Here is an 18860-nt window from a genome sequence, read left to right on the forward strand (position 1 = left end):
TCCCAGCAGGTAGTTGTGCCCACTCTAGAGTGCTCCAGTTGTCTCAGGTTTGAAGGGTGCTTTCTCCAGACGGTATGTTTCAGCTCCTTCCACAGATGTTCAATAGGATTTAGATCAGGGCTAATAGAAGGCCACTTCAGAATAGTCCAATGTTTTGCTGATAGCCATTCTAGGGTGTTTTTAGCGGTGTGTTTTGGGTCATTATCCTGTTGCAAGACCCATGACCTGCGACTGAGACCAAGCTTTCTGACACTGGGCAGCACATTTCACTCTCGACTACCTTGATAATCTTGAGATTATATTGTACCCTGCACAGATCAAAGACACCCTGTGCCAGAAGCTTCTGGAAGAATGTCCTATGGACAGAGATTGTGGAGATTTTTTTTTTTAAATGTGAGGAGACGTTTGCCCACATGACGAAACAGGTGGCGCTAGGAGATGCCAAGTGCGTTATAGATCTGCTGTATTGGATCACTTTGGATTACGATCACGGCGATAAAAAAGTCGACAAACGTACGTTCCACCATTAGTAAGTACAGTACAAATTTTGAGTAGCTACGTATGTATATAATTGTTATACTACTAAACGTGTTTATTGAAGTGTCACCATTTAAATGTCATCTGTTGTGTGTTGTTTAAAACTGAGACCACAGCATCCATCCATCCATTTTCCATACCGCTTATCCTCACTAGGGTCGCAGGCGTGCCGGGACCTATCCCAGCTATCTTTGGGCAAGAGGTGGGGTACACTGAACTGGTCGCCAGCCAATCGCGGGGCACATATCAACAAACAAAAATTCACACTCACACCTAGTGCAATTTAGAGTATTCAATAAACCTACCATACATGTTTTTGGGATGTGGGAGGAAACTGGAGTACCTGGAGAAAAATCATGCAGGCACAGGGAGAACATGCAAACTCCACACAGGCAAGGCAAGATTTGAACCTGGGTCCTCAGAAGTGTGAGGTGGATGTGCTAACCAGTCACCCACCGTACCACAGCATATGAAACATAACCTTTAATCTAATGACAATTGTCAATTGCCCAGTGCTGCTATATGAGATTGTTTAATTCTGAACACAGCCAAATCCATAGTTACGAGAGCATGTGCAAACATAAGCAACCACATTATCTCTGTTGTTTATTTTTACTTCTCTTGAAAAGATTTCCATGTTTTAAATGAGTCGTATAGGTTATGTGTCTCATTAACGGTGGAAAAAGTTTCAAATATTACACACAGACCCCCCCCCCCCCCCCCACATATATATATATATATATATATATATATATATATATATATATATATATATATATATATATATATATATGGGGCGCTCACATGACAGTCCTGTCACTTTTGTTGCAACCATTTAGAGGGTTTTTTTTTCTAACTGTTATCTGTTAATTATAATGTATCTATTTCTTTTTCTTTTTAAATAACTATTTTATTGATCTATTGTAAATAATAAAAGAAAACATATTACTAAAATAAACTGTTCATGTACATAAACATTTTAAATGTATTTAATTCGATTTTTTGTTAACTCATAACAAATTCTAAATAATAAAATGTGAAAAAATTAGAATACATTATTTTACTTATTGAACATACATATACATACATACATATTTATTTATTTATTCGTTCATTCATTCATCTTTACCTAATGTACACATGACTTGGTCCACAAAGTTTGCCCCTTGCGCTACCCTGCGTGCATGGGAACTTTCCTGTAGCAACGTGTGCATGTGCTCAGGTGGCGTTTGGGCCGCAGGTGACCAGGTCACAGGTGTGATGTAACGCCGGATGACCGAAATTTACCACGGAAACTGATCGGCGGGGTAGGCGGACCTTCAGGCGAGGCCAGCTGTTCCTAAAATGTCTATTAGCCGTCGTAATAGGCTGGGTGACGTGTCAGTCACGTCGCGGAGGCGTGTTCATACCCTCAAACCCGCACGCACGCACGCCCGCGCGCGCGCTCCCAGCCACCAACACCGTGCCCGTGTGCGGGCTTGTGTCTCACAGTGTCCACATTGGAAAGCGATCCGAGCGGCAGCCTGGGAACTAGTAAACAAACACAGCCAAGCGGTGCGTAAAGGCTGCGTGTGCGCTGCGCCGGGACCAAGCGATTACAAGAGGAGCCCCCTTCATTATTGTGCGCTTGAGCAAGGACCAGGATATCTTAATTGGACATGTGAGTTGCGGGAGTGTAACAAGACTATCGTCACACCTCTCTCCAACATGAAGTTCCTCGCCTGCGTCCTCGCCACTTTGCTGCTCATCCGATCCGCTGCAACGCAGTCAGGTAAGCGGTTTCGGCTTGGACCGGCGCCCAAACACCTTCGCGGAGTTTCGTCACACACTCGGTGTACAGATTGGCTCCGTTGTCGATTCAAAGAAACTTGCTCAACTTCACGCTTACGCTAGTTGTAGTCAGCGCAGCCCCTGTGGAAAATGCTTCGCAAACTGCACTTATTAGTTTATATTTAGATGACATTTTTCATTTTTTTATTATTATAATTTTTTTTTTTACTACATCCGAGGATCTCGTTTTAGATACCTCATCTTATTGTCCAGCACTTTGAGCTACTTTATGATTGGAATTGTTGAATATTTGTAACGTTGAAAAATCTCGTTATCATCGTTCAGTGACTCCTGCTGGGTCACTTTGTGGTCCAGCATCTCCTTGATGTTTCCTGCAGCATTCCGTCTGCTAAATAGTCCATGCACACTTCGTTCATTAAGGACATTTTCCTTGAGGCGCCGCATGATGTTTACTGATAGTTTACATGCCACTAATTGAGGTTCTATAACGACCCAGCTCTTTATTCGTCTCGCTGCTGATCTTGCTCAGAGACTTCAATCACGTCGCATTCTGTTTTGGGTATATGTTCAGGCATATTTGGGTCTAATGAGCTGCACAATTTTGTGTGCGTGTGTTTTTTTCACCACCTAAAGTCTTTCACTCAAGCTTTGGAAATGCACGTTGAACTTTATTACGGAACAAAAAGTCAAGCTGAAGAAGTGAGAGTGTTTGCCATTGAGACGCTCAGGCGCACGCACACGCACACACACACACACGCGCGCGCGCTCCCCCGAGGGCCGCTGGAAGCAGCTGAATGCAGCCTATTTGACACGTGCATTTAATGGGTGATGCGAACATGGACGCGCGTGGAGAAAATGGGCACCCTCCCTAGATTGTTCTTCCCGTGCGCATGCACACCCATCCAAGATATTTGTGATGCAAATTCCGCCTAAAAAGAACCCCGGCTGTGTCTCTTGGGAACTTTGTGGGTGTTAATGAGTGGGTTATGTGTATGATTATTGTAAAAAGCATTACCCTGGTTATCATTTGACGTAAATGAGAAGATTTCAGTGTTTAATGCAAATAATCTCCTGTGTGTAAGCGCGTGCTCACGGGGGTAAAGTAGAAGATCCGAGGTTTGCTTCTTCAGGATTTATTTCATATAATTATTTGAAATTAAACACACAATGAATCACTTTTAAAATATGTCATTTTAAACACTCAGAGGATTAAAGGTCACATGAACACAATGTTTTGGCAGCAAAACATTATTTGTTTCAGTAGTTTGATTGACTGATGGATGGTTGCAACAACAAAGGTCTGATTTAATATTTTTAATATATCATTTAATAATAACAACCTGAAGAAAAGTTGTTTGAATTTAGATGCAGATGATTAAAATGTGTTAAACTAACATATATTATTAGATTACATTTTTCGGGGAAAAGAGTGGAACATTACATGAGTTTACCACCTCATGTGCAACTGAAAATGAAGTGTGCTTTTTTTTTTTTGTTGACAATCTTTGAAATGCAACTCTTCATGATCTCCAAGGTGATGATTCATTGAGAAATAAAAAGGGATTTGTTATTGCGTCAGTTATTTTATCAAAATCACTTGCACATGTATATGGGGCCTTTTAATTTGTGTGTGTGTGTGTGTGTAAGAGAGAGTGACAAATGCCACATTGGCATGTGCGTGTTTGGGTGACATTTGAAGACGCCAGTGCAGTGGTCTGGGAAGGGGGATGGTGCGGCGTTGGGGGTGCACTTGCTGAATGCCAGTATCAAATTACAGTCGGGTTGTCAGCTGGCCCACACGGAGATAGCCAAGACTTTGTAGACGACTGGCAGAAATGAGAATTTATTACAAGCTAATTGAGCTTTTTTTTTTTTCTTGATAGCACCAGTCTCGACTGTCTAGACCTTTATTTGACAGCATGACGGATGACCGGGAGGTGAGGGGAAATTCCACCATGCTCCAAATTAGTCAACATTGATATCAAAACTAGATATATGTGCTCTGTGACGCTTGTGGCGCTTTTTGCTCATCTTATACAGTATGCTACTGTTGTTGCGAAGGATTTTCTCTTGAAGGAGACTATAGGGAGAAGAAAAGGCCCAAAACAATACTCCTCCCATTTGAGCTGGGTTAATATTGAGGAATAATTTGCTACCTTTTTTGCAAGCTAAAGGACATGACAATGAGGCATCAGGACTGGAGGAGGATGGAGCCCTTTACTGGATGCACTTTGAGTATGCAGCGCGCTGGGATGCTTTGTAGATGCTCTTCTCTCTTACTGTCTGGTGACGTCACAAATCGACTTGTTTGAGAATTGATTTGCTTGCCTCCTTTTTTTCTGGACTATGGCAGTGATTCCCGACAACCGTGCCGTCATAGATCATCAGGTGTGACGTGGGAAATTATCAAATTCCACGTAATTGTCCCAAAAATATTTTTTATTTACTACAAGTATTGGATCTTTGTTAAGCTATCTATGCCACCAACATATAGTGATGGGTAGAAAAGTTAAAGGCTCTTCTAATAGTGGGCAGAAGGGCCAATTAACCTGTGTATCCACCTTTAGCTTTCATACAACAAAAGAATAGCTTTGTGTTCAACTACACAAGCCTAGATTTTACACAGAGTTGGCAAATTAAAGAGTAGACAAGATCAACTTTATTTCAGTATGTGTATTTTTTGTGACATTTTTGTTTTGTGGTTTGCTGTCAAATCTTTCTGATGTAAAATATGTGCCTTGGCTCAAAAAACGTTGAGAAACGTTGATTCCAGTGATTCCCAATCATTGTGCCGTAAGAGCTCATCAGGCAGTGCCACGGGAAATTACAATATTTCACTTAATTTGTCCAAAAAATGATTATTTACGAATATATTTTTGCTCATCTCTCTATGCCAGTGAAATACAGTGAGAATGAGAACAATTATATTCCATGCTATGGTGATGTAGAGTGGCACAAAGGCACATCACTATTAATATAAGAAGCAGCAGAAGAGTTTGTTTAAAAAAACAACTGTTTTGAGCAAGCATGTGGAGAAAAACTGTGGAAAAATACTTTATAACTCAAAATATGCTTTTGTGCTCAATATTTACATAATTGTGGCACAAATCTAATTCCATATTTCTCCACTTCCCCCAGCGTCTATGTACTGTATGTAGTGTAAATATGTAAATAGTGATATTGGAAGTAAAAGGCACAACTAATACATGTTGCTCAAGTTTAATATTCATGTTGGATCCTTCAGTGCGTTTTGTTGATATACAGTAAAAGCACAAAGTTACCAGCCACTTGGCGAGAGGCAACCAGAACCAAGAAACAAACAATAAAGGTAAGAAGAAAAAAAAAATGTTGTCAGCCAGCTTTATGACTCATAATAGCAGCCTGTCAGACCACACATTGTCAGCTTGAGTTGATTGCATGCTTGTAGCTAACATAGCCTATTATAATTAATGTTATTTATATGCTGGGCTTCCAAAATGTTGTGTATTTCGCTCCATTGCTCTTTGTTGCCTTTAAAAATGAGAATATTTGATGCATAGATGTCGTCCAGCTTCATTTTATTTGCAGTCCCTGGTCAGGCTTCAGAATACAACGAAAGAATGAGCTGACTGCAGTAAAAATACGATTAATTAATAGAAATAATAAATATGATGAATCAATAAATACAGTGAAGCAATTTAGACAATAGTGTGCGTGTGTGTGTGTGCGTGTGTGTGTGTAAAACTGTACCCCTCTGACAAAACCTCTGGCCCCAGCATGGCCCCGCCAGTCTAAAACCGTCACTGGTGCCCGCACCCACTTGGATGGCAGTAGCCTGGCTCCTGCCAAGGTCACAAAAGGCGACAAGGGCAACTGACACTAGTGGACTTCATTAGAGGTCACAAATCTTCTTTTGCTGCTTCATATATCTCTCACACAGTCTCTCGCCGTTCTTTTTCTTCTCGACCACTGGAGGGTTTGTTCAGCCCACCACTTGTAATTCCACTCAGAGACAAACGCCTTCATACTTTGCCCGAAACAAACACAGACGCACACGTCTCTTGTGTTTTCCTTTCTCCCCCCCAACTCTATTCCTTGCAACATGTATCTGTTCTTTATGTCTTTTCTTAATATCCTACTTTTCAATTAGATCCTGGCTCAACAGGATATTGCCCACAAACAAAAATGCTGTTTGTGCCTTAGGAATTTAATAAAACAAAAAACAAAAAATGGAAACCTAGATTATAGATTTCAATGGAAGAAAATCTTGATCACTGTCAGAAGACAACATAAAAGTTATGCTTTTATTCCAAGATGAAAAGTTTACATCATGCAGAAACCCCAATCAAAGAATCAGATTCCAAGCATTACGTGCACATGCAGCCTTCTGTATACAAACGTTGTCTTTGAGTTCCCACTCACGCGCATGTACTCCGGCACAAGGCCAATGCAGGAAGCGGGATGTCGTTCAGCTTCTTTTGACTGACACCGTCGCTTTGGCGAGGCAGCGTCGACTCTTTCAAAACAAGTCTGGGCTTTTTTCTCTGAGTTGCCTTCCTCCGCATGGCGTTCCCTTCACAGTGGCTGTGTACTCCTGGCTCGGCTCAACAGGGCGTATCACAATAGCTTTTTTTTTTTTTTTTTCCCCACCATAAACTTGACAAAGCTGTTTTAATACAAGGAAAATGATCACTGGTCTCTAATCTCTATTGTGTGTATGTGTTCGTGCGTTGATGCGCACGACTTATACACACCCAGCTGAAACCCGCTATTTTGAATATGTTTCAGTGTCAATGTGTCCGTGTGTGTGCTTGTGTGTTTGTGCATGTCTGTACGATTATTCCTGCTAAAATATTCAACACACCTAATCTGTTTCATTACACTACAAATTAAGAATATTTACTGTTCCGAGGCTTTCATGCGACAGCCGCCTTAATCAGGCCCCAACTCTGCCTGGCACGGAATGAATGTATTATTCTGTTTTCATAAGTGTGTGTGTGTGTGTGTGAGATTGATATTCTGTATGCCGGAGCATGTGCACATTTATTTCTATCACACAATTTCTGACAGAGACTGTCAGTGTCTGCCTTCCTCAGCTCCTTATTGAATATTTGCCACGGTGGAAGAGATGATTGTTTTGCTCAGCCGTCACCGTGACAGAGAAAGACCACTCTCCAAAAGCCCTGAAATGTAATATCACAGAGTATTCATGATATCATGGATCATTGAGAGGGCACAAAGACGCATCGATCTGCTTAACAAGACAGTTGAATTTGGCTCCTTCTACAACTGCTGCAGTCACTCGTCCCTGCAAAGCTGCCTGGAGGACTACAAACCCAATAACCAAGTTGTGATGCTGTGAGAAATAAAAACATAAACTGAATACAATTGTTTCCAAAACCCATTTCAACCTGAATTCTAACAGCCACAGTGAAAAGCTATTACATATTTAAATAAAGACTCTTGCGAGTGAGAGTAATATCGGAACCCTCTGTAGCTTTTTAAATGGCAGCTTGGATCGAGCTCCTCGTTTCGTCAGGAAGTTAATTTCAGAGTGAGGTTAGAGATGCCCGAGAAGACGAGCTCTGGGGAAGCATCGTATTCCTCACTTGTGAGTCTGTTTTTTTTTCTTTTTCATTTGGCTTGTGTCAACGGTTCTTAATTAGTTTGTTTGTGTGAAATGAGAGTGATGGGTAAAATTGGCACGAGCAATTATGCACAAAAATTGTGTGACAGCCAAATGTGGATCTCTTGTGTGTGTGTGTGTGTGTAATGTACTTGCTACACGGACTCTTTCTTGATGTTGGCCTGTAATAAACGAGGTGCCACCTGGAAGTGGCAGCCATGTCAGCTGCGAAAGGGATAGGTAGACGACGCCGACAGGTGGGAGGTGCACCAAATGGGTGAAAGAGATAGTGGATGAGCATGAGAGAATTATTGCATGATAGTCCAGAATGATTGTGCATTAAAGAGAGAAGTCCCCATGTTTCTTATCCTCATCACCTGCACCCACATCCAAAATCTTCGCCTCTCTTTGTCTCACTGAAGTGACCTTGCCATCCAGCAGAATTATGGCCACCCCTCAGGCGGCTTCAAAGGTACATAAAACTTATGTGTGTGAGTCTGTGTGTGCGTGTGTGTGAGTCTGTGTGTCTGTGTGTGTGTGTGGAGGGACCTTGGGCCTGGCTTTGCTGTGGTTGTGTGCGCATGAGGAATTTGCAAAACCTGTGAGGATCTGTGTATAAGCATGGTTTTTGTAGCTTGGTTCATTCATTTGTGTGCAGAGGCCAGTCAAACGCTTCGGTGCTTCCCTGCGTTCTGGCCTGGAAAGCAACCGGATATCGCTCTTGGCAAGGTGAAAGCAGGCTGATGGTGAGGTCGTTGGTAAGATGCGGGCAAAAACAAGACAGGTGGACTAATTTTATGTGTGCATGTTTGTGTGTGTGTGTCCGTAAGAGGTTAAGGTGGACTGAGTGAGACAGTGTGCTGCCTCAGAGGAGTGCAGCTATCATCATCGCTAAGCATGCCAATTAATCAATCCGGGCCACACTCGCATTTGGTGTGTGTGTGTGTGTGTGTGTGTGTGCACGCGTGTGTGTGTGTGTGTGGGTGTGCATGTCTGAGGTTTGAAGGTGGGTTTTACATGCACACAACACTCAAATGTATCAAGGTGAAGTTATTCAAGGTCATTTACAGTTTTTACAATTGAAGGCCCTAATGAAATTCTTCAAATGATATTATAACAATGAAATATTAAATCCTTTGTCCAAACAGCAATTTAAAAAATCAGACTATAAAAACAGAAAATCAGAGCCTCTGGATTAAATATTTAAGGTCCAATCCTTGCCATCATTAAATGTTTAATAAATTGACAAGCACTGTTTAAGGAACATTCTAATATTTAACTGACATACAGGACTAAGAACAAATGAACCGCTGTTTAAATAGAATGTAAAAAGATTTGTTCTCACTTGATGAGTGACAAAGAGCAAGATTACTGCTTAAAGGCTTACCAGCCCACATAAAAACCTGCATATACCTTATACATGACATGCATTTCACTTCCTAACATTGTTAACCATTGTACAATAGGAATGTGTTAGTTGCCATTACAAACCCAAATTGTGTACTCACCCGTAACTTTGATGGTGCTTGACAGCGTGACAAATGTTCAGCGGTTGAGTGTGCGAGGTGAGTCGCTTCAGAGCTCATTTTTTACAGCAGATTCCGTTTTCTTTTATCAGCCATATTTTATTGAGCATCCAGGTCGAGACGTGTGCACTATTATCCTACAGTAAAATAAGTTCCATTTTCATCACGTTTCTGAAATCCATATTTGCATGTTTACGACCCGCATGTTGCCTTGTTTATTCTTTTCTCCATGGAGACCAATGGCCAATTGTTTCTTGATTGAGTTGATACAGAAAGAAACATGCAGAATATCTCTCTCTGTTTTTCACTTAATGTCCTATTCATTATAGTAGCCCCATGTGCAATCCAGTTGTAAAATTGCAGTCAAAGTAGAATCAACTTTAAGAGACCATAGATAATCATTGGCTTGGTTTTACACAAACATTAAAAACAGCATTGAAAGCATAGACTTCCAACTCACTTGAAACAGTTATCAGTGATCCTCGTACTGGCAGCTGAAATTTTTACATTTATTTCCCTTGGATCCAGAAAACTTTGGCTACTACCTCTTGGCTACCCTATAGTCAGAAAGCAAATTTCACACAAAATGATTTATATTGTTTGTGCCCATTAAGTTCAGTCTTTGCCCTTGATAACAACAAGATTTATTGGTCAAATTTTGAGATTTTAGATCCTCTACAGCAGTGTTTTCCATTTATACATACTCTTGCACTCACTGTAGTAGTCTCACCACGCTGCACTATTTGCATATCTGTTGTTGACCAATAGTGGCCACTCATGCCAGTGTAGCATCTCCCCACTTCCACAATGACAGGAGTATCTGCAACATTTGCACACTCAACGTTGTCCCAGATTATCGTGCTACTAGTCACTTTAAACTTGCATACACTCCTTGAAGTCTCGGCGCCCTTTGCACAATGGTCATCGCACCAGCCTATTGATATATTAAGTCATTCAAACTGCTCTAAGTGATAGAGGACATCTTGGTTGTCTCTCTTTACCCTTATGTTGCGGCTCTCTACGCTTTCTTCACGCTCCCCTCCATGATGAAATTCTCAAAAGACTTCAAACTGTACTTTAGAGCAGAGAGGCTTGCAAATAGATTTGTCATTATGGAGCCGGATTTTATATATAGTTTTTCAATTGTATTAAAACCCAGAAAAGTGTCAGCTATTGCACAAGCCAAAATTGTGCAAAATTCTAACAGTTGTGGAAATCGCTACACTTACACTGACATGAAATAGTGGAAACGAGGAATATCAGTTAGCAGCATGAAGTGGTGAACAAAATGCAAACAATCCTGCAGACCACTCACCACTCCCTTCGCCTCCACCGCTTACTTAATTACAGCGTTGCGTCTTGAGTCTTGAGTACGAATGTGCCCGTACCTACGGCACGAAAAGTGCGTTTGTTTGCTGGCCGAGGCTTGCTTTTGTGTTTGTGCGTGCAGGTGCTGGCAGGTCTTGTTCTGAGCGGCATGAGCAGCTGGCGCTAGCCGCTGCGTCCGTGCACAGACTCTTCTAAACAGTCGCTGGAGACCCGTCTGTTGGTTTAATCACACGCCAGTACAGCTTCACACAACTCTTGTCATGACTGCAACTAATGCAAGTAATATTTTGAACAACACTTCACTGTAATGGTCCTCTAGAAGCCATATTTTATGTCACTCGGCCTGGAGTTATACAGTTTAGGAAGAATAGCATCATAACTCTTATGTATATATATATATATATATATATATATATATATATATATATGTATGTATATATATATATATATATATATTTAGAATTTGTAAGAAAACACATCTCAGGCACCGTTTTACTAGCTTCTCGATCAGGTCCAATAGCTGAACTTTGCGGTGCACAGCCTCTTGTCAGATAATTACTTTCACCCCTGCATTTTAGAGGTGCTGAGATGAAATATTAAAAGAAATGTCACCCATCTCAATGCAGATCTGGTTCAAGAGGGACAGTCATGATAAATTGAGCAGTCTGATATTTGATCAAAGTTGCATGTTTATGTGTGAACATATTGAATGTCATTGAGTCCCTTGAAAGTTCTGAGGACCGGGGTTCAAATCCCAGCCCCGCCTGGTCAGAGTTGGCATGCTCTCCCCGTGCCTGCGTGGGTTTTCTCCGGGTACTCCGGTTTCCTCCCACATCCCCAAAAACATGCGCGGTAGGTTGATTGAAGACTCAAAATTTCCTGTAGGTGTGAATGTGAGTATGAATGGTTGTTTGTTTCTATGTGCCCTGCGATTGGCTGGCGACCAGTTCAGGGTATACCCTGCCTGTCGCCTGACGTTAGCTGGGATAGGCTCCAGCACGCCCGCGGCCCTAGTGAGGACAAGCGGTACAGAAAATGGATGGATGGATGGATAGTAAGTCAGCAAGTCAGTGTGCACAACAAATATGGATAGCCATGTGTGGAAGCTTTGGGCCAGCAGAGTACAATATTTCTACAGTTTAATAAATTATAATTTCAGTCTTACCTTCAAAAACTCTCCATTTGCTTCCACAGTATGTTAAGCCTTTTTTTTTCATCTGCAATATCACTTGTGTAGCACTTGGCTGAATGTGAGCAGAGAGTATTCAGTAGTCTTAAACACGTCACAATTCATCTGGTTTCTTCTGTGAGCAGTCAGATCAGTAACGGACACCAGTAAGCCTGTTACTTTAGCTCTCATTCACGCTTTCCATAACTCTGCCACTGCAATGTTTGGCACGTGATGTGGTTTGTGTTGGATCCTAAAATATTCCATGAGACTTTTTATTATTTTTTTTTAGATGTTTTTTGTCAAAGTTTGTTTTCTCGTCAAAGTCTTGATTCTAGGGGTACACCTCATTTCTTTATTGGATACCTCATCAATCCTCCCTTTTCTGTTTACATGTTAGCTGGGATCCCATCGAAGAGTCGAGGAGATCACAAAGTGTCGGTACAATCGAGGTAACTCCTGCACTTTGCTGTGCAGTCAAATGTTAATTGTTTTATACTGGACCGCACTACTACAGTATTACTTCATCATCATCCTCATCAGAATTGTTGACGTGTATGCCCAGGTGTTTTAAATTGTGTGCGTAGTTAAAACTGTTTACTGCACTGTAGTTTTAAGGGTACATCAATGTTTGAAGATGTTTGAAATGCTGTAAAGGGTTTTGGGAGTCATAGTTTGTTATATATTTATGTTTAAATGATCAAATGAGGCAATTACAATCACCTTTAGGGGAACATCCATTATTCGTGGAAATTCAGGCTCGGCCCCTATCCCCTGCAAATAGTGGGAGTCCATTGTACACATCTGTTCATTGTCCAAATACATAATTGTTCTCATTTTCTCTTTGGGGCTGGTAATAATTGGTGTTGTGGACAGGAAGATCCATTCAGGCTCCCTCCCTTCCCTGGACCACTGCTCATTTAAAGCAATAGGGGAAAGGAAGTCAATACTATCAGGTGGCAAAATTTCCATAAAGCATCTCAAGCTAGGCGGCACGCTGGCCAACTGGTTAGAACGTCTGCCTCACAGTTCTGAGGACCGGGGTTCAATCCCCGGCCCTGCCTGTGTGGAGTTTGCATGTTCTCCCCATGCCTGCGTGGGTTTTCTCCGGGCACTCCGGTTTCCTCCCACATCCCAAAAACATGCATGGTAGGTTCATTGAAGACTCTAAATTGCCCGTAGGTGTGAATGTGAGTGCGAATGGTTATTTGTTTATATGTGCCCTGTGATTGGCTGGCAATCAGTTCAGGGTGTACCCCACCTCCTGCCCGATGATAGCTGGGATAGGCTCCAGCACTCCCGCGACCCTTGTGAGGATAAGCGGCTCAGAAAATGGATGAATGGATCTCAAGCCAATGAAGGCTTTTATTCACCTTTGAGAAACCCCTTGATTCCAGATTTATGTTTCCACCAAGGAAGCACACTCTTGTACAATGACTAGTGGCAGTCACACCTCCAGGTAGAGCCACTCAAGTCAATCCAGTTAAAAGGATGAAAATGGGAGATGCCATTAAGGGCCAATCAGGGTGGAAGAGGATTGATTACATGTATATAATATATGAGAATATTGCTATGCAATCCAAAGCGTCCCAGATGTGTTGTGGTGGACTGTTTGCGTATCCGTCACAGACATCAATCTCACTCAGTGTGGGTACAAATTAAATGTAATTGTCACATTAGAAGTGAGTGTTTGAGATGCCTTCAGTAACAGACTGCAGCTGCATCCATGTCAAATTTACAGCTTCCATTCTCAGAGGCGATGAGCACTACATGAATATAAAATTAAATTGCTGCATTAAAGACTTACTGCTCATTTGGCTGTGTGTGCCTGCATAATGAGCATCTGTGCTTTTTTTTGTTTTTAAATGTAGCATGGCGGCACGGTGAGAAACAGGTTATCACATCCGCCTCACAGTTCTGGGGACCTGGGTTCAAATCCCGGCCCCGCCTTTGTGGAGTTTGCATGTTCTCCCCATGCCTGCGTGGGTTTTCTCCGGGTACTCTGGTTTCCTCCCACATCCCAAAGACATGCAGGGTAGGTTAATTGAATACTCTAAATTGCCCGTAGGTGTGAGTGTGAGTGCGAATGGTTGTTTGTTTATGTGTGCCCTGCGATTGGCACTGTACCCCGCCTCCTGCCCGATGATAGCTGGGATAGGCTCCAGTACTCCCGCACACTTATGAGGATAAGCGGAACGGATGATGAATGAATGAATAAATGTAGCATTATTACTTTTAACAGTGCACCTGTCTGTTTTTGGACGACCCTTGCATCCCATCATTGGCTTGCCGGATAAATAGCAAATAAACCACAAATACACTTGTGTGTTTGAAGGAAACATTCTGCTGGGAAAATAGTGCTACAAATTAGTTGAATTAGCCACAGATCAAAAGATTCAATTAGAAAGCTGTGTGGTTGCACAGACGCGGCGAGAGATGCTACAACATGACGTGCACCTCGAAATCTCACGCTGGAAGGACGTCATGCAGAGAATATACGCAAGTAAAGCTTTGGATGCTGACAAGTTTGTGTGGGATGATTTTTGATAGCTTTTTTTTTTTAATGGAATTGCTTCCTACTACAAAACTGAATCCGAATTTCTCCAGTCTCCAAAAGCATCTGTGTGGCTGGCCGCCTCTGTAGCATGTTAGTAAACCTGCATTGATGGATGACATTAATTTGTTCAAAGACTCCCAAATGGACATTAGCAAATGAAACATGGGTGGTAATTAGCTATCAACACACACGCACACACAGCCTACACAAACACACACACATGCTACTGTGTGAGACGTTATTAATTCACACACTTGATTTATCTTGTGTTCTGCATACAGTTTGTGTTCTTGAGTTCCTAATTAAGAACATACTTTTGTGTGTGTGTGTGTGTGTAAATGTGCATGTGTGCTTGTGTGGTGGTGGTGGTGGGCGGGGGAGAGGTGGGGGGTGGAGCTCACCGTACAATCTGTCACAGCTTAGACCAGCACAGCCAATTCACAGCACTGTTAATTCACCATTTAAACGCCACATGTTTGACTCCTAATTAAATGTAGCAATCACACACACACACACACACACACACACACACACAACTACACACAAAGGCACATCTTTGGTAAGTATAAATGTGCTTGTCAAAGCCATGAAAAACACCATCAACCTTTTATTAAAATATAAATCAACCAAATAAATCACAAAAAAATAAAAATAACATCAACTAAAACAAGACGATAAGAGACCAATCTTGACAAACATTACAGTGAAGAATGAATTTTGGAGTTTGAACCATTGTCTTGCTCGATGTGATGAGACCATTAAGGGATTGGATTGCCTTTTCTTTGGCTTCTTATGACCGAGGTTCTTTTTATACTAGTGTGACATAAAAGAATGTTCAAGGACCTCTCTAATGCTGTGAGCATTGGCACTTATTCCACTAATGAAGCGGTGTCTGCAGGAAAAAAAAAATCCCCTCCAAAATGGACTGCAATAATTTTGGGCTTGTTTTCTGGTGACATTCAATTTGCAGATTTTGCCTCACCCACATTTTCGTCAAAAATTACATGTCAGCATGTGATGTCAGCAGCAGAAGACAAGGATGTTTACTTCTTATACTAGTATATGTTCTGCAGTTTAATTGTCACTGAAAATGAAAGTCTGGATTCTTTTTAACCATAACAAGTGAAAATAGTGAGATTAAATACATTTGAGTAGGCTTTTTTTATTTTTTTTAAATTTTTAAATCAATCGCTGTAATGCTCCATTGCATTCCCAGAGCAATTAGTTTTTACCGATTGCTCAAAAATATTATTGGAAAGTACTGCCGGTTTCATTTTCTTGAGCAAAAAAAAAAAAAAAAAAAAAAAAAGTTTGTTGAAATATAGCCCATCTGGACGCTACAGGACCTTTTAAAAAATGGGGGTGAAATAAAAGTAAAGTAAAAATGTGTTATGTTTTTGTTTTATTGTTTTTGTTTTGTTAATATAACATTAGGGAACAATTTGAAAAAATAAATTCTGTTGAATTTGATTTTTATGCTGATTAAAACTAAAATTGGCATGCTTATTCCAAAATTGCAGTCAGTTTTTTTTCAAGTTTTTTCTCTCCACAGCTTACCCTCCAGATAAGCAAAATTCCACTGATTAGCTGTAGTAAGACTTGCCAGCTGATTACGATTGGACTCATCTACAGCTACGTGGCAACGTGTTTGTGCAGTCACAATTGAGACAGTGCGGTGAAAGGTGTGTACAGCTCCCAATAGGTCAGTACTATCAATATCTACAAACAGAAAGCTAGCATAGTAGGAATTAAGAGGATTTGTGCTGGCTTTTCTCTAAACCTTGTAACCATGGGCATACTGTTGTGAGTTTGATTTTGTTTTATGCTGTTTTTTACTTTTCAAAGCTTGTAACTATTCCATCTTAGTGTTTTGCTTACATAGGTATATATTTCCTTTGTTCCACTTTCTTCTCACTTTGTTCAAAAACTTTACATGATAGAGAAAAACTGGAATCACTTTTGGATTCCGCACCCAAATGTTTTTTTAAAACAGCTGTCAGACCTAACTCAACAAAAATTGTGTTCCCCATAATTGTTACATTTATTTTCGCCCTTGAGCGTACATTAAAACTTTACTTAAAATGCACATACAATTCATATTTGGGCCTGGAAGGTTTTATTATTGTTAATGTACCGCTTCTCCTCACACGGGTCGTGGGCTATTGTTAATGTATTATTATTGAATGCATTAGTATTATTATTTCCTTTGGGAATAATGTAATAATTTTATCTGAACAAGTCAAAGGTTTACCTGTGTTTCAGACTTGATTGTGTTTTGACCTCTGGGGAGGCATTAACCAAGCAATAAGCACACTAATTGTCTTTGCTAGTGCAGAAATCTCATCTGTTTTGTTTTGTCCCAGTCTGGGTCTTGTTACAAGCATTAGTTGCCATATGCTGGACTATGTGGCGAGTTGCTAAAAAGATGAAAAAGAAATGGAAATTTTGGGCTTCCACTGGATACTCAGGAAATTCTGATGCAAACGTGTTTAAGCGTTTATTAGTTTTTGTGTATTCCCTTGCTGCTGTCTGTGTCACTGGAGTTTTGTTGTGCTGCGCTGTGTTAAATGGGAGCGTCCAGTCTGCTGTGGGGTCTCATTCATCAGCCTCACACAGGAACGGACACAGCTGCCATGAAATCCGCCTGGGACTTGCACACAAATCCGCTCATACACACAATTTAAAGATATACGATAAAGGCTTTTATATGGTCCTTTTTGTGGATGCATCGGAACAGATAATTGTTTTGACCTTGTCTCCTGACATCAACACCCACCCTTTGTCTTCCTATTGGCCTTTAAGCTCTTTTCTTTTTGTCGTCTGACTCCATTCTGGTCCTTGGCTATCCCCGTCACACAAGCTGCAGCTTATGCTCGTGCTCAAGGTTCTGTTAGCGTTGGTATGCGTCCAGCAAACGTCCTCCAGCAGTACTCACAGATGTATTTTTTTCCAAAGTGGAAGAAAATACATTTTCTCTGAAGCTCAGTGTTAGTATTACCTGAGAGGTGGCTCACCTCAGGTGGGTGTTAAATGGATTTCAAAAGCACTTGGCTAATTTTTTTATTATAGTTTTGTTATACGGCTTAAGATCTGTGAGGTTTTTTTTTTTTTTTAAACTTCAGTGATCTTCCTTTTGAAAGGTGTTTATCGTGGTCTGTGCATGTGAATGTGTGGAGTGATGAGCACAATTTCTGTGAATTATTTAAATCAACCACTTCTAGAACTGCAGCACCTTAGGTTTTCTCTCCTCAGATGTTACTTTTTAGATTGGAACCAAACACAGCTTTCACAAAGAAATGATTTAACACTCTTCGGGCTATTTTAGGGCCCTTTAATTTTAACCTAATTCCCAAGCTACCCAAAGCCATCATTGTGAGGTCGAGACAGCCAAAAGGAAGGTTTGAAACAGATTTTTAAACTCCATCCACAGTTTGGGACAACAAAACAGTGGCACAAGCTTCACTAATGGCGATTTGCCTTTTAAAGGATGAGAAAGAGGGGGGACCACCGGAGAATAATGTCTCGCATTAAGTCTTGGGAAAGAAAGTTACAGAGTCGAACCGCTCTCAGGGAGGAAGATATACACAGCTTCTCTTGACCTTGAATATCCTATTTCATTCATTTTGTCAAATATAATGGTGAGACTCTTTGCTCTGACATTCTTAGTGTTGAGTACATGTAAAGGAATGGAAAACCAATTTTGTGTATGTGGACGACCTCCATTAACAATTAGCCTCCGGCATCTTGATGTGATTGGACGAATCACATGTGCTCGCTTTCTGTGACAAATTTAACCCCGACATCGATGCCCACTGCCTCCATAACACAAGTTCAGGGTGTGCAAAACTTATTTACCACCATGACCTCCATTTTCACTCCACGCAGTGTGAATTAGTCAGAGAATAACATTTTCCCTTGTGATTTGCTTCTTTTATTAGAATTTGTTCAGTTACACCTTGGGTGATGTCCACTTCCCTTACCTCTCTGGAACCTTCTTTCCCTTTGCTAATTGGCCATCCATGAATCCCCTGAGGGGGGCTGCCTGTGATTGACAGGGGTGATAATCTGGCTAATGTTGGAAATAGCAGCTGTTTGCTAAGGTGTTGAGCACGACCGCAGGAAACGCGTGAGAGGTTGGATATTCTCGCTGCCTATTTTTTCTTGCATCTGCTCACCTCTCTTCCAGTCACTCCTCGTGGCCTCCGTGTCATCATTAGCACCGTGTCCTAATTAGCTCAGCGGCAACTAATTGCGCCTGTGACGCAATATCTCTGGGGAGACAGGATGCGCTAATTTCAATAAGCGTAAACAAGCAAACTGCTCCCCAGTGACGATGGATTAAATAGC

At 41.2% G+C, this 18860-nt stretch overlaps 1 protein-coding gene across 7 annotated transcripts in view; it reads left to right on the forward strand.

Moving 5' to 3' along the window:
* Window positions 1-1996: 1996 nt before the first annotated feature.
* LOC133480110 (receptor tyrosine-protein kinase erbB-4-like) overlaps window positions 1997-18860 on the forward strand; it is a 235517-nt gene continuing 218653 nt past the window's right edge. For all 7 annotated transcript variants that reach the window (XR_009789197.1, XR_009789196.1, XM_061777837.1 and 4 more), the window contains exon 1: window positions 1997-2308. Coding sequence is in view for 5 of the 7 variants with exons in the window: in XM_061777837.1 (XP_061633821.1) it covers window positions 2245-2308 (64 nt within the window). In the remaining 2 variants the exon portion in view is untranslated. The remainder of the gene's footprint in view (window positions 2309-18860) is intronic.

This window comes from Phyllopteryx taeniolatus, chromosome 1 (genome assembly GCF_024500385.1).
Source record: "Phyllopteryx taeniolatus isolate TA_2022b chromosome 1, UOR_Ptae_1.2, whole genome shotgun sequence".
NCBI lineage: Eukaryota > Metazoa > Chordata > Actinopteri > Syngnathiformes > Syngnathidae > Phyllopteryx > Phyllopteryx taeniolatus.